Raw genomic sequence first — 16,048 nt, 5'->3', positions numbered from 1 at the left:
CAAATGAGCGGCTCAGATCCCTTCCAATCTGTTAGACTGGCACCTCTAAAAGTCCGTATGCACCACCAGTACTCAGCTAAATCAAAAAGGCTTACCTCAGCAGGAGATATGTGAAAGATAATGGGTTGACATGATGCCCTTAAACTGCAAGTTATTTTTTGCACAGCCTGCAAGGTTGTGTATTTTAAAAACAAAATGGTTCAATAGGTCCCCAGAAGAGGAATTAGGTTTTATTTGTTTTGTCACAATTTTGGGAAGGCAAAAAAAGCTCAGTTTTCTGAAGGTGTTTTGCAGAAATATATTTTGCTGATTTGCAATTTAGTTCTGTTTGCAGATAATAATGTTTTATATCGAAGAAAAATATTTATTTATTTGACAGTGTGCTTTATGACAAAGAACAAAGTTGAAGATAAGACTTTTTCTTCTGTAATATAGCCAAGATATTGTATGAAAAAGTCCAGTCAACTCTTGATGAATAAATAAACTGGAGTATGCATGCATCCAAAGCAATTACAAATAATATTCATGAATTTAGACTAAGGATATGCAATGCAACATTAAAGAATTCGATGTGCTCTTATCAGAAGTAGTCAGCATGCACCTTGACATTGCAATTGAGAATGAAAGCAAATTGCATATCGAAGTATCATCAGCTTGTATGAAGCCATGTTATGCGTGTTCTTAGAGGTCCTTACATTATCTCACCTTGTTTGTACCGTCAGTGGCTTTCACAAGTTGGTCCCACCATCTAAGAACTAACACAGTGTCTTTTACTATAGACAGCCGCACACAAACAGGAAATGCTATGGTTTCCTGTGCAGGCAATGCAGCCTATATTGCTCATTCTTTCAACGTTTACACAGCCTTGTTGATGTATTAACCTGGCTTCTTTTTTACTTCCTTGTACACAGGAAGAGTCTCCCGGGCATTAAGGGACCCGATGCGCCAGGATCAAACGCCTGAATAGTATGTATGAACCACTCTAGATTTGATGTTTGTGCCATGCATGTATGGGTTATCACAGAAAGCCTTTGATGTAATGCAAATATGCTGCAAGGCTGGATGCAAAATTGTACACGGTGAAAGTGTCAACATGATGTTTTAAACATGAATTGACTAGTGATTATTGTCAAGGCTTTGTTTGGATGCATGGAATTGCACTTTCATGATGATAGTGTATAGAAGATACTGTGGTGTTTGATGCATTTGGTTATTGACATATTAAAGTCAAGGTGGTTGTACACAAGGGGATGTCCCAAGACTCTGCTTGTACACACAGGGTTGGCCAGAGTGACCGATTCTCTGATTTCATTATTCACAATCTGATTCTGAAATCACCAACTTCCAAACAACTGATCCAGATCTTTGTTATCAGGTGTGTAAATCATAGAATTAGAATACTGGAATGGACATGAACCTTATGGTGGGATAAAGCTCAGCCATTTTGGTGAGGGAGTTGGTAAACCATTGTTTGCCAGTGCTGTGATAAGATATTATGTAAAATAATTCATTTTGAGGCCTCCCGAGTGGCGCAGTGGTCTACGGCACTGCATCGCAGTTGCTAGCTGTGCCACTAGAGATTTTGGTTTGAGTCCAGGCTCTGTCGCAGCCAGTCGCGACCGGGTGGCACACAATTGGCCAGCAGGTGTACGGTGTTTCCTCTGACACATTGGTGTGGCTGGCTTCTGGGTTAAGCGGGCATTGTGTCAAGAAGCAGTGAGGCTTTGTCATGTTTCAGAGGACACATGGCACTCGACCTTCGCCTCTCCCGAGTCCGTTGTATAAAAGTGATAATGCCCTGAAGCCGGTGTTTCGTCTCGGGCCTAACAACACCCGTGCTAATACATCCTTCAAACACCGCCTTCTCGGGCATCATCAATTAAGTATGGACTGCATGGTTTGAATGTAATGTTGGCATATTGGCAGTTCATTTGAAAAAATGTATGGAATCGTTGCTCTAAAACTGGCTGGCTACGGGTTCCCAACATATTCAAATAATGACTGACATATTTTCATTAAAAAAAACGTTATTTTGATGAATTTATTCCTGACACAATTTTAGGGTTGTTACCCAAGCCAGCTGGTCGTTCGTTCTATCGGTTTGGTTTCCAGAGATACGACTCAGTCGTTCAGTCTTTTTGTTCTGTATCTAAAGAGGCGACCCAGTCGTTTGTTCTAAATGTTCCATTGCCATACTGGCTGACAACGTTCTTATCCCTAGCTTGCCAGCTAGCCAACTAATGCTAACTTACAGTCACGTCAAGTGCAGATAGAATAACAGCAAAGTATTTGCATTTGTTTAAGCTGTTTTCTGTGACATTTATTTGGACAAATCCATAACATGAGGTGCGATTTCGCCTGGCATAGAAAATGTGCTCAGCCGTCAGGTCTCTGTTGTTCAGGGGAGCTAGCCAACAACACAGCTAACACAATCACTTCAAACTGAAGCTGGAAAGACTGCAAACCTTCTTTTTTTTATTACATTTATTTGTGTATATATCGATAAAAATGATGCCAGCTGATTCAGGATTTCGACTGGCTAAGAAACGCTGCCTGTCTGTCTCATCCCGACTCCCGACATGTTCATTATTATAGGACAGCTGGAGATCGAATTTGAATATGGAAACAATGTTGCAAATGTCGGAGAGACAGACAGCAAAGTTTATACAAATCTCTGCTGTTGAAAACTAAATGTGAGTCTAAATGAAATGTGAGATAATGTCTAATTCTTTTTATAGTGGAGATCAAGTTTAGAAATTGCTTGGATGTGATGATGAGACAGTGGATTGCGCAGTCAGATGGAACAGAGTAAATGGGCCTTTTAATGTCATAGATTTAGCCGGTGGTAACATTCCAGCCGGTGGTACAGACACCAGCTGGAAAGCGGTTTTAACCAATCAGCACTCAGGATTAGACCCACCCGTTGTATAAACAGCCATACACTGGCCAAAATCAGTTGAGGACTTAGACAAGTTGTAAATGCAACAAGTAATGATATTGTGTCATATTTTAATAGCACAACTTTCCAAGAAAACTGAAACATTTAGACATTTATGGTCTGGTTACATGTATTTTAGAAGCTATTTATACAGAAAATGTGTATAAAACCCTTATAAACTGCATTTATGACAATATTTTAGATTGCCAATTTCATTACACAATTTCTGCTGTATCACATGCCTTTTTATTTTCCTGCCATTCAATCCAATTAGACTGGTTTAGATTTCTTCCTGACCATTATGGCCGCCATTTTCACCCCATTCAGGGAACTTTGAGTGTTTATGTCATAGCCCCTCTAGTAATTGAATAGGAACTCTATGGTGTGAATAAAGTTACACTATATATATAATAACTCTACCTACATGTGCAACTAACCGGTGTCCCCGCACATTGACTCTGTACCGGCACCCCCCTGTATATATTGTCATTTTTTACTGCTGCTCTTTAATTACTTGTTACTTTTAACTCTTATTCTTATCCATATTTATTGGAAACTGCACTGTCGGTTAGGGGCTCGTAAGTAAGTATTTCACTGTAAGGTTGTTGTACCTGTTGTATTCGGCGCATGTGACTAATAAAATTTGATTTGATTTATATACAAAAGTATGTGGACTCCCCTTCAAATTAGTGGATTCGGCTATTTCAGCCACACCTGTTGCTGACAGGTGTATAAAATCGAGCACACAGCCATAAAATCTCCATAGACGTTTGCAGCAGAATGGCCTTAATGAAGATCTCAGTAAATTTCAACACGGCACCATCATAGGATGCCACCTTTCCAACAAGTCAGTTCATCAAATTTCTGCCCTGCTAGAGCTGCCCCGGTCAACTGTAAGTGCTGTTATTGTGAAGTGAAAACGTCTAGGAGCAACAACGGCTCAGCCACGAAGTGGTAGGCCTCACAAGCTCACAGAACTGGACCGCCGAGTGCTGAAGCGCGTAGCATTAAAAATTGTCTGTCCTCGGTTACAACACTCACTACCCCTAATACTCCAAACTGCCTCTGTAAGCAACGTCAGCACAATAACTGTTCGTCGGGAGCTTCATGAAATGGGTTTCCATGGCCGAGCAGCCGCACACAAGCCTAAGATCACCATGCACAATGCCAAGTGTTGGCTGGAGGGGTGTAAAGCTTGCCGCCAATGGACTCTGGAACATTGGAAACGTGCTGTCTGGAGTGATGAATCCTGCTTCACAATCTGGCAGTCCGACCGACTAATCTGGGTTTGGCAGATGACAGGAGAAAGCTACCTGCCCGAGACTGCATAGTGTCAACTGTAAAGTTTGGTGGAGGAGAAACAATGGTCTGGGGCTGTTTTTCATGGTTTGTGATAGGCCCCTTAGTTCCAGTGAAGGGAAATCTTAAAGCTACAGCATACAATGACATTCTAGACGATTCTGTGCTTACAACTTTGTGGCAACAATTTGGGGAAGGCCCTTGAAAATACACCTGTGCACAATGTGAAGTCCATACAGAAATGGTTTGTCAAGATCGGTGTGGAAGAACTTGGAAGAACCCCATTGAACACCTTTGGGATGAATTGGAATGCCGACTGCGAGCCAGGCCTAATCCCCCAACATCAGTCATGTAGTGTATTTGTCACATCAGCTCTGTCGTAATAGATGGAGATGAACAGGATTCACATCTCTTGATGTGGTTCCACACCGCTTTTTAGATCTGCCTCTCACTTGAGTGGCTAGATTTAGGTCATACAGCCCATATCAAAAATAGTACTGTACATTTCATACACTCATGTTTGAGGTGTGTTACGTTCCCCCGTAAAGAAACCCAAAATGACAATGGCAATGAGTTTTCTTTTAGGCCAGTTGCAGAAGTCCAGTCCATCTTAAAGATGAGTCAGTTGCCTGTAACACTATTTTGTATGAGGTAATTTTCCATCCATGTACTTTATTGGTTTATTGCCCTATAACTGACAGGGAATTTCCCCCTCCTACATGTCACATATAGGAACCCTCCTCTCATCATTGAGACGTTGGCCTGCCATTCACTCTCAATTTAGTATAGACATGCAAAAACTTAGTATGACACAGTACAACTACCCATAGTACGCAGTCCAATATTTTCATATTCAATTTAAACATACAGTACATACACATACAGTACATAAACATACAGTAAGAGAGGGGAGGATGCTCAGTAGTGGTTCATTTAGATGCAATTGAGTCGGGCTGAGAGCCCCAGATCCTGACACCTCAGAATTTTTACCACGTGCCAATAATCAATTTATGCTGGTACAATTAAGTGGTCCCACGAGCCTCATACGCAGGAACCCACCTATGTCTTGGCGATAAGGATTCCAGATTTGGGTGAAAGGGCATCCGACTCGTGGTCACACTGTTCCGGACTCTAATTCACATAAGCAACGGTAAAAGAAATACACAGAACAAAAATATAAAACGCAACATGCAACAATTTCTACGATATGACTGAGTTACAGTTCATATGAGGACATCAGTCAATTGAAATAAATAAATTAGGCCCTAATCTATGGATTTCACACGACTGGGAATACAGATATCTATTTTTTGGTTACAGATTCCTTTACAAATGGGCCTCAGGATCTTGTCACGGTATTTTTGTGCACTCAAATTGTCATTGATAAAATGCAATTGTATCTGTTGTCCGTAGCTTATGCCTGCCCATACCTTAACCCCACCGCCACCATGGGGCACTCTGTTCACAACGTTGACATCAGCAAAGCGCTTGCCCACATGACGCCATACACATGGTCTGCAGTTGTGAGGCCAGTTGGATGTACTGCCAAATTCTCTAAAATGTTGTTGGAGGTGGCTTATGTAGAGAAATTAACATTAAATTCTCTGGCAACAGCTCTGGGGACATTCCTTCAGTCAGCATGCCAATTGCACACTCCCTCAAAAAATTTGACAACTGTGGCATTGTGGCATTGTATGACAAAACTGCACATTTTAGAGTGGCCTTGTATTGTCCCCAACACAAGGTGCACCTGTGCGATGATCATGCTGTTTAATCAGCTTCTTGATATACCACACCTATCAGGTGGATTAATTATCTTGGCAAAGAAGAAATGCTCACTAACAGGGATGTAAACAAATGTGTGGACAACATTTGAGATAAATCAGCTTTTTGTGCATATGGAACATTTCTGGGATCTTTAATTTCAGCTTGTGAAACCAACACTTTACATGTTGCGTTCATATTTTTGTTTAGTGTATAAATGTACCTAGTTTACTACATTAGTGCTAGCAATGTTTAACACCTAAAAAAACAGCAGGCCTATTCATTTTAAATACTTTTAAATGCAACTTTATTATCACGGTTTCGGAACAGTCCATGTGCAGAAATGAAAATATAATAAATACGTAATAAATACATAAATAAATAACTTAATTAGAGCTTTTTAGGGGCTTATTTCAAATGCATTCTAATTGAAACAGACATTGAGAACTCTGAAACACTGGCATTCGGGCACAGTATATGGAAATCACATAATGAAACAAAACATAATTAATAACATCCCTAGCACCTTCCTTCATTATGGAGGGCTTGCTATCTCCGGTTAAGGACATCCAGTGAGACATACATGACCAATGAAATTAACTGGTTTTCACACCAAAAAATGGGCCTCTAATTGTTAGAGATGATAGATTATACACATTAGAGTATCAGTGCAATGACAAACTTCCTGTACAACCCCCCCATTTTCCCCCGTATAACTGTTCAGCAAGTGGAAGCTACTAGAGCTTCTTTATCACTGGAACAGATAGACATGGTACTACTGTACATGTTGGTATGGCATGTATTTTGTCCCAATTACGTAATGTTCCATATATTACAACAGTCACTCTATTGCCAGCATTTATGAACTTAGACGCTTTGCAGCATGAGCTTGAGTTAAATGTCTTATGTTCTGAATGAAGTCCTTGAAAGACTTTTCCAACCGCTTGTCTTCACAGATGCATTCTGAAGTGTCCGTTGTGCTCTGAGGAGGTAATGTGGGATTGAGTGTGATGGCATGTGAAGTGGTAAACAACACTATATGAGCTGTATATGTTTAGTAACAACTAGGCTATTTTGTTATTTTAACTGGAAAGATGCTTGGAATAAGTAACAATACTTACGTTCTCCTTATCAATCGTCTTTTGTAGGGCCGTGGCAGTCATGCTGATGTGGTGTTGCATACTTTCCAGATGGACCGCTTTATCGAGGCATTCTACTTTCACAGTGTCCAGTTCCTTAATGGAACAGGCCAATGCTGCAACAATGCAACTATCCTGCAACCGAGAGAGAGAGAACTGTTTGTCCTGGGGCTCTTTTGATTTTGTGACACAGAAAGCGAGGCTGTGGTTTAATTGTAGTGAATCGCATTGCCAAGAGAGGAGTGGGTTTTAGTTGTTCAAAGTGCTGTGTGAAGTGAGAGTTGAAACACTTTGAAGCAGCCTTGCTGTGTTTCCTGTACTAGTGGTCTTCTATGTGAACTGTTGAAGCGGAAACAATGCCTTAGCAACTCAGAAAAAACAGCACTAGGGCAAAAGGCTATATGTGAGTGGAAAATGTAAAGGGCTACTGTGTTGTCCATATGCAGATAACTGTTGCAAAACATATTTAGTGAGCCTTACCTCTACATCAGTTGGTGTATAGAAGACTGAATCTGGCTGCAATAGGGAGAAAGATACATGTTAGTTGATCACGAAAATACAGAAAATAAATGAAAGAAGTTTGAACACCACTTAGCCATGAAGTGACTTACACATGTAATATTTTCTTCTAGATAATCGATTCCAGCTAGGAGTCTGGGAATTGGGTTTCCTTGTAGACAACCGGCGAGAAAAAGCGTCAAAAAGGAAATCCTGTAACGACGGTCCATGATAATCTGAAGGGTTTGTAGATAGTGTCCTGTAAGGTGTACACAAGGGGAGATCTGTAAATGTTTGTCATCTCGGATTGTTAGCGGTGTTTTATATACCCTGCTGTGTGGAAAATCAAAGGGTGGGCTGAATTAGTCTAGATATTACCAAATGCAAACAGCTGTATTTTTCCTCTTGATGACTGTTGGGATTTTTCTTGCTACAAGATGGTAAAATCCCTTTGGTGACCTATAGTGGCAAAGCATTAGACTGTACACAGTATTTACAGTGGTTTCAACATGTGGTGGATGAGGGCTGTTTGTTGAGCTGGTTGTGGCTTTACTAAGGGGTCGTATGGAGTTTGGTAATTGGTCAGTTCTAAGCAACACCTGCAGAAGTTACGATTTTAACTTCGAGGAGGCGGAGAGACCCTCAAACTATCAAATGTTGCTTTGCCAATAGCTCATTTGAAAAAAGAAATCTCTGGTTAAGTAAAGATGTGCCATTTGAAAAGGCATTACAACAAAGAAACTACAACACAATGGTGCATACAGATATCAAAATGTTTCTGCAAAAGTTGCCACAGGATCAGCCGCTATTATTTTCTGCTATTATAATATGATCAGTACATTTTTATTGCTGTCAATATGTTTTTAAAGGGGCAATCTGCATATATTTTTAGACTTGCAAATGAATGATATGTACCCATTTGATTCTTGAGAATATCCCTCGTGTGCTTAGTTCAACTGTCTTGACCCATCAGAACCCAAAAAACCACTCCCTGCCATATGTATTTGGAAAGTGAAGTTAACACTTTCAATGTAGCTTTACACTTCTGCATTTTGGATTTGAGATCAACTGTTTCATTAGAGGCGACAGTACAGAATGTAATATTTTATTTGAGGATATTTTCATATCTGTTTTACCGTTTGAAAAATGTAAGCACTTTTAGGCCTCCCCATGTGAGGAAGTATGCCCATGCCCCCATGCCATAAGTATGCCCATCCTACCCATGCCATAAGTATTTGGACAAATTCACTTAAGTAATGTATGCAGCATTTAATCAGATCACAGCCATTACTATTAACATATACACTATTAGCATTATCCATTTTACATGTTTGAAGAATATTGCAATTGTCATCTTCAGAATTCAGCGATTCAGACAACTTTTTGTGCACATTCTTACCACTATTCTGTGAATAATTTAACATATTTATATCTGCCACACCTGGCTCATGTGGTTATGTATTCTACATCACTATAAACATTTGAATATTTTTGGTGGGCATACTACAATTGTATTTCATGTACAGTGCATTCGGAAAGTATTCAGACCCCTTCATTTTTCCACATTGTTACATTACAGCCTTATTCTAAAATGTATTGTTCTTTTTTTTCTCATCAATATACACACTATACCCCATAAAGACGAAATGAAAACAGGTTTTTAGAAATGTTAACAAATTTATAAAAATTTTAAAACAGAAATACCTTATTTACATAAGTGTTCAGACCCTTTGATATGAGACTCGAAATTGACTCAGGTGCATTCTGTTTTCATTGATCATCCTTGAAATGATTCTACAACTTGAATGGAGTCCACCTGTGGTAAATTGAATTGATTGGACATGATTTGGAAAGGTACACACCTGTCTATATAAGATTTCAGAGTTGACAGGTCATGTCAGAGCAAAAACCAAGCCTTGAGGAATAAGGAATTGTCCGTAGAGCTCCGAGACAGGATTGTGTCGAGGAAAAAGTTTCTACACATTGGCCTCCATCATTCTTAAATGGAAAAGTTTAGAGCCACCTAGACTCTTCCTAGAGCTGGCTGCCCGACCAAACTGAGCAATCAGGGGAGAAGGGCCTTGGTCAGGGAGGTGACCAAGAACCCGATGGTCACTCTGATAGAGCTCCAGAGTTCCTCTGTGGAGATTGGTTGATGGTTGTCCTTCTGGAAGGTTCTCCAATCAGGCCTTTATGGTGAAGTGGCCAGACCGAAGCCACTCCTCAGTAAAAGGCACATGACAACCCACTTGGAGTTTACCAAAAGGCACCTAAAGAACTCTCAGACCATGAGAAATGAGTTCCATCTGATGAAACCAAGATGTAACTCTTTGGCCTGAATGCCAAGCATCACGTCTGGAGGAAACCAGGTACCGCTCATCACCTGGAAAATACCATCCCTACGGTGAAGCATGGTGGTGGCAGCAGGATGTTTTTCAGCGGCAGGGACTGGGAGACTAGTCAGGATCGAGGGAAAGATGAATGGAGGAAAGTACAGTGAGATCCTTGATGAAATCTTGCTCCAGAGAGCTCAGGACCTCAGACTGGGGCGAAGGATTATAGCTTCCAACAGGACAACGACCCTAAGCACACAGCCAAGACAAAGCAGGAGTGGCTTTGGGACAAGTCTCTGAATGTCCTTAAATGGCCTAGCCAGAGCCTGGACTTGAACCCGATCGAACATCTCTGGTGAGACCTGAAAATAGCTGTTCAGCGACGCTTCCCATCCAACCTGACAGAACTTGAGAGGATCTGCAAAGAAGAATGGGAGAAACTCCCCAAATACAGGTGTAGCGTCATTCCCAAGAAGACTCTAGGCTGTAATCGCTGCCAAATGTGCTTCAACAAAGTAAAGGGTCTGAATACTTATGTAAATGTGATTTCCTTTTTTATTTTTTTTACATTTGCAAATATTTCTAAAAACCTGTTTTTGCTTCGTCATTATGGGGTACTGTGTGTAGATTGATGAGGAAATGAAACAATTTAATCGATTTAATAATAAGGCTGTAATGTAACATTTTGAAAAAGTGAAGGGGCCTGAATACTTTCCGAATGCACTGTAGGTATGGTCATATGAAATTGTCCAATAAGACCCCATTGAGCTGTTTGGCAGCCATATTGGTAAAATGGCTTCTGTGAGGTTAATGCATGATTTCTTAAAAACAATCACTATGAGACATCGTTGGCCCAAGTAAGCCCAACCATGTGTGGTGGTGACAAAGTGTATAGTAATGGGCCTCAACATCAAGTTCTGACAGGACAACACTATGGGAGATCTTAGTGAATCAGCATAAGTTACTAACGGGTGAGGTCATATCCAGCGAACCGCTCAGACGAGCTTCAGCTGGCCGTTTTTTTACAGTTGTAGCTGGTGCTTTCAAAGTTGGTTACATTATATATCATATGAAAGGTAATTTCATTACCTTCCAGAACCACTTGTCAAACAAAGTTTAAAATGTATCAGGGTTTTCTTTTTGAAGCCATTTATATAGGTAATTCTGATATGTACCCTAGAGGTCAAAGGACAAAGTTCTGTTGACCTGAACATTCTTAAAGTGTATTTGAATCGTAGCTATGAATCTAATCTTTCCAGTGATGTATGATTTTAAGGGTATAAGTGAGCAATAACTTCTTGTATACTGACGATGTTTGTCATAGGTGGAAATTAATGAAAGAAAGTGATAACACAGAAAGCTACCATTGCTGCACTGTTTTATACATTTTCCAACTCTAGGGACATAGACCTAAAAAACAATCACTATGAGACATCGTCGGCCCAAGTGAGCCTGACCGTAAGTACACATTTACCTACTTAGTTCTATTATAGGCTACTGAAGGTGAGGACGCATCAATTCAGTCACTAAAGAATATAGCTATTTTCGGAGTGGGGAATTAAAATTATAATGAGTAAAAACTGTTAGTGAACTGTCGGTTTGTAACGTGTGAAACAATTTTCTGACCGATTTCATGCACATTTGGATCGGTTTGGCCTCCTGCGGACCGATGTACTCTTATTTAAACATTTGAACCGGATACAGTTCAGCATCAGTGAATCATTACATCCCTGGCAATGTGCATTATGAGACAGGAAACTTCTAACTTCTAACTTTGTTTTTAGGTTGACATTTGATTTGATAAAATATATGTATGCCCCCCCCCCCCCCCCCCCCCCCCCCCCCCCCCCCTCCTACTGGGTGAGAGATTTCAAGGCTCGGCAGTTTATTCACTCACCATGTGTTTCTATTGGCTAGTGCATTATTGGTGATCGGAACCCAGAACTTGTCACACTGCATGAGCCCTGTCCCAAAAATTCTGTCGTGCCAGACTTTACATTGAGGCGTCTTGGTGTTGTCTGGAGAACCGTAAGGGCATTTAATTGAATGGCGCTGCTCCCGTCGCACAACGTCCCATTACTTGTCCCCGACCTCGAGATTTTGGCACTATCCTGAAAAATGATCTGGGAAGAGAAAAACTTAGCAAAATCGTTATATCGTGCTTCAGTGTATTCCCAAATCCTGAAAATGAAATCTTCCCTCTGATTTTAATAAAGTACCTATCATCATCATCATCATCATCAACAAATGTCCTGGTCTTGGACAATTCGATATTCTTTGTATGTGGTCAAGATATGGATTAATATTGTTTCACTCTACATTTTAGAGTATTTAGATGACTTTTGAATCTGTGGTAGCCTTTGGCACAGTAGTCTTATAGGGGAGAAATTGAACGGAAGACGTATAGCATAACTCATGATTTCTGAAGGGAATGAATGAAGTGCAGCATCTTCACACCTACAATAAACTTTGTGGAAAATGGGTTTCCCCTATCAAACCTTGTCAGTCGGGAAACCCATTTACAGATTCAGCGGTGACCTTTTCCTATTCATACCTGCCACTTATTGGTCAGTGTCATTATAGAATAGTCCCTGTGCATGTCCTTATTCCAACAGGTCACATGATGGCTAACCGGTTACATTTGATTGTTGATATTAAGGCACTTGGTATCAGGAAGGAAGAAGGTGGGGGAATTTTCTATCCATTATCATGAATGCATCACATCCTGAGGTTTTGTACCTGTTTCCATGAGAGCATGCATACTCCCCTGTAAAAACACTTACATTTTAGTTAGGTATTTATATTTTGATTGCCAAATTCCAGATTTATTTGGACTTGTGGTTACCATGTTCAGAATCACACTAATGCAGAATATGTCACTCCACAACTGTCCACTTTATGCAGCCACTTTAATCAAATAGAGAAGGAAAAAGTGTTCTGGTCAAAGCTTCAGTTTTTATCCCTCCCTACGAGCGTCTTTCGATTGGGTGCAGGAAAAACTACCCTCAACACAGCCTTTGTTCAGATATGTATGATTGAAATATATTTTCTGAAGAAATATCTCTCTGGTCAGATTAAATGGTATTTCAAAACTTAAGGAGCTTCTACTCTCATGGTGGAACCTGATCCCTGTGTCTTTGCACTGAGTCATATTTGCCACACACCCACCACAATAAGCAAAACGTGTCGCCTGTCCACCCTCTGGAACTTCCTTGAATTATGTTTTCCATTCTCGACCTGACTGGAAACCTCGAAGCCCCTCTAGTCCCTAACCGATGATACATTTTTTTGTTTTAATAGATTGTCTGAAATTGTCATCTACGGCAACTGAGTGATTTGCTTGCGCTATTTTTTTTTTTTACAGCCACAGTGGTTGAGTAGTGGTTGCAGACTGGCAGTATCTAATATATCTTTGCACATATGAGTAGCCACACTTATCAATCCATGAAACACACAGTGGAATTGTCACTCACTTTCAAAGCATGCACAATACTCTTCAACGCTACATGATAGTGTCTTGAAAGTTGTTTTTCCTAGGGCTTGCAATGTTTCCAATAGCGGCATTTTCTAAGATGGCAAAACACTTTTACCCTTGGCCTCCTGCTGGAGTCTACTACTATTACTGCTGGTCTTTGAATGTCTTGTTTCCACATTTATTAGATTCTAAAAGTGGATCGCAAATTGACAGTTGATTCAGTCATTAATTGAAATCCACAGGCCATTATTATGAGTCAATTGTGAATTATATTTGCTTTGATACTGAGCTGAAAGGCAATTTTGAACGTATGTCCAATATCTTATACACAGAGGCAGGCAAAAACGAATTGTTAGTATCACAGGGGAATAATTCCACCAGTGAAAAGAACAATAAAGCCTACTGACTGTTTTTTGGAAAAGTGGAAAATGTTCCGTTGTGAAGATTAAAGGTAATTTTCAGAGAAATGCCCATGCAGTGTTTGAGTGGGAGGTAAAGTATCATCAAGATGTGGTTTCATTCAGCATGTCTCGATAAGTAGAAATGCATTTCACACTTTCCATGGATTTGCCTTTAATTGGACCAGCAGTTCTCAACCCTTTTGGGGCTGGGAACTCCTTTTGTGATAGCACATTCACTCTAATAATCAGAACACAACTTGAGTCAGATAAAAAAAATGGAGTACAAGGAGTCAATGTTTCCTCTGGAAACAATTGTAGCAGTGGGGAGAACTGAACATGTATTTAGAAGGACTGATTTACTGCTCCAAATTGAATGAAAAAACTATTTCCACTTCCAGAAATGAGCCCAATAACGTATTGTTAAATTATTTTAACATGTTGCACCATGCATGGTCCATATTATCAGGTATGCTATTAGCAATAAGCCTTTATCACCTGTAGCCCAACTGATGCAGCATTGAGGCTATAAATAAATAGGCAACCCATGCTTCATCTGCATTTAACCTATTGGGCTAATCATTAGCCAGATCCCAAATGTGATATTTTAACTACCAAAAACGTGCATAAACACAGTGAATATAATGTAGGCCTGCCTACCTGTTGGGGTAACTTGGGGTAAACCACCACCTGGGATCACACGCCCCCTGCCAGTACTTTTTAGTCATTTAGCAGATGCTCTTATCCCGAGCAACTTACAGTAAGTGTGTTCATCTTAAGATAGCAAGGTGGGACAACCACCTATCACAGTCATAGTAACTACATTTTTCCTCAATGTAGCTATCAGAAAAGTCTGACCTAGTAAAGGGGGCGAGGGGGGTAGTCATGTGCGAGTGTTAGTTAATGAAAGGCATCATTTTGTGGGGTGGTGTGTGTACTGTGGGATTATTTAAGATAAACTTTGAAGAGGTAGGGTTTCAGATGTTTTCAGAAGATGGGCAGGGACTCCTAGCTTCAGGGGGAATCTGGTTCCACCATTGGGTTGCCAGGACGGAGAAGAGCTTGGACTGTGTTGAGCAGGAGTTGCCCTCCCATAAGAGTGGGAGGGCCAATAGTGGGAGGGCCAATAGTGCAGAGGTGGCAGAACGGAGTACTCTGGTTGGGGTGTAGGGTTTGTGCATAGTCTGAAGGTAATGAAGGGCAGTTCCTCTAGCTGCTCCGTAGGTAAGTACCATGGTCTTGTAATGGAAGTGCTTCATGTCACCCCAGTGTATCTACACTGAACAAAAATGTTTCATGAGCTGAAATAGAAAATCCCTGAAATGTTCCATATACACAAAAAGTGTATTTATCTCAAATTTTGTGCACACCTACTCATGGATGTAAACAAATATAAACAAAGGTAAACAAATACAGGAATGTAAACAAATACAGTACTCGTCAAAAGTTCATTTGTACTATTTTCTACATTGTAGAATAATAGCGTAGACATGAAAACTATGAAATAACACATATGGAATCATGTTGTAACCAAAAAAAGTGTTAAACAAATCTAAATATATTTAACATTTGAGATTCTTCAAAGTAGATTCTTGATGACAGCTTTGTACACTCTTGGCATTCCTTCAATCAGCTTCACGAGGTAGTCACCTTTTACTTAACAGGTATGCCTTGTTAAAAGTTAAGACTTGCTTGGGCCAAGAAACACGAGCAATGGACGTTAGACCAGTGGAAATCTGACCTTTGGTCTGATGAGTCCAAATTTGATATTTTTGGTTCCAACCGCCATGTCTTTGTGAGACGCAGAGAAGGTGAACAGATGATCTCTGCTTGTGTGGTTCCCACCGTGAAGCATTGAGGAGGAGGTGTGATGGTTTGGGGCTGCTTAGCTCGCGACACTGTCTGATTTATTTAGAATTCAAGGCACACTTAGCCTTACTGGTTATCACAGAATTCTGCAGCGATACGCTATCCCATCTGGTTTGCACGTAGTGGGACTATAATTTGTTTTTCAACAGGACAATGACCCAACACACCTCCAGGCTGTGTAAGGGTTATTTTACCAAGAAGGAGAGTGATGGAGTGCTGCATCAGATGACCTGGCCTCCACAATCACCCAACCTCAACCCAATTAAGATGGTTTGGAATGAGTTGGACCGCAGAGTGAAGGAAAATCAGCCAACAAGTGCTCAGCATATGTGGGA

The 16,048-nt window shown here is 40.5% G+C and overlaps 2 protein-coding genes across 2 annotated transcripts in view; one reads left to right on the top strand and one right to left on the bottom strand.

Moving 5' to 3' along the window:
- Positions 1 to 860: 860 nt before the first annotated feature.
- The window catches only part of fgf2 (fibroblast growth factor 2), a 96,188-nt gene continuing 81,000 nt past the window's right edge, over positions 861 to 16,048 (top strand). The window contains exon 1 of the mRNA XM_021584054.2: positions 861 to 966. The gene's annotated coding sequence lies outside the window, so the exon portion shown is untranslated. The remainder of the gene's footprint in view (positions 967 to 16,048) is intronic.
- il2 (interleukin 2) lies at positions 6,785 to 7,934 on the bottom strand. The gene is given in 4 exon segments (NM_001164065.2): positions 6,785 to 6,983; positions 7,123 to 7,275; positions 7,621 to 7,656; positions 7,752 to 7,934. Coding segments are annotated over 4 exon segments (429 nt in total). The 5' UTR covers positions 7,869 to 7,934; the 3' UTR covers positions 6,785 to 6,860.

The sequence above is a fragment of the Oncorhynchus mykiss genome, chromosome 31 (genome assembly GCF_013265735.2).
Source record: "Oncorhynchus mykiss isolate Arlee chromosome 31, USDA_OmykA_1.1, whole genome shotgun sequence".
Taxonomy (NCBI): Eukaryota; Metazoa; Chordata; class Actinopteri; order Salmoniformes; family Salmonidae; genus Oncorhynchus; species Oncorhynchus mykiss.
The sequence above is the reverse complement of the archived record's forward strand: the minus strand, read 5'-3'. Positions and strand labels throughout refer to the sequence as shown.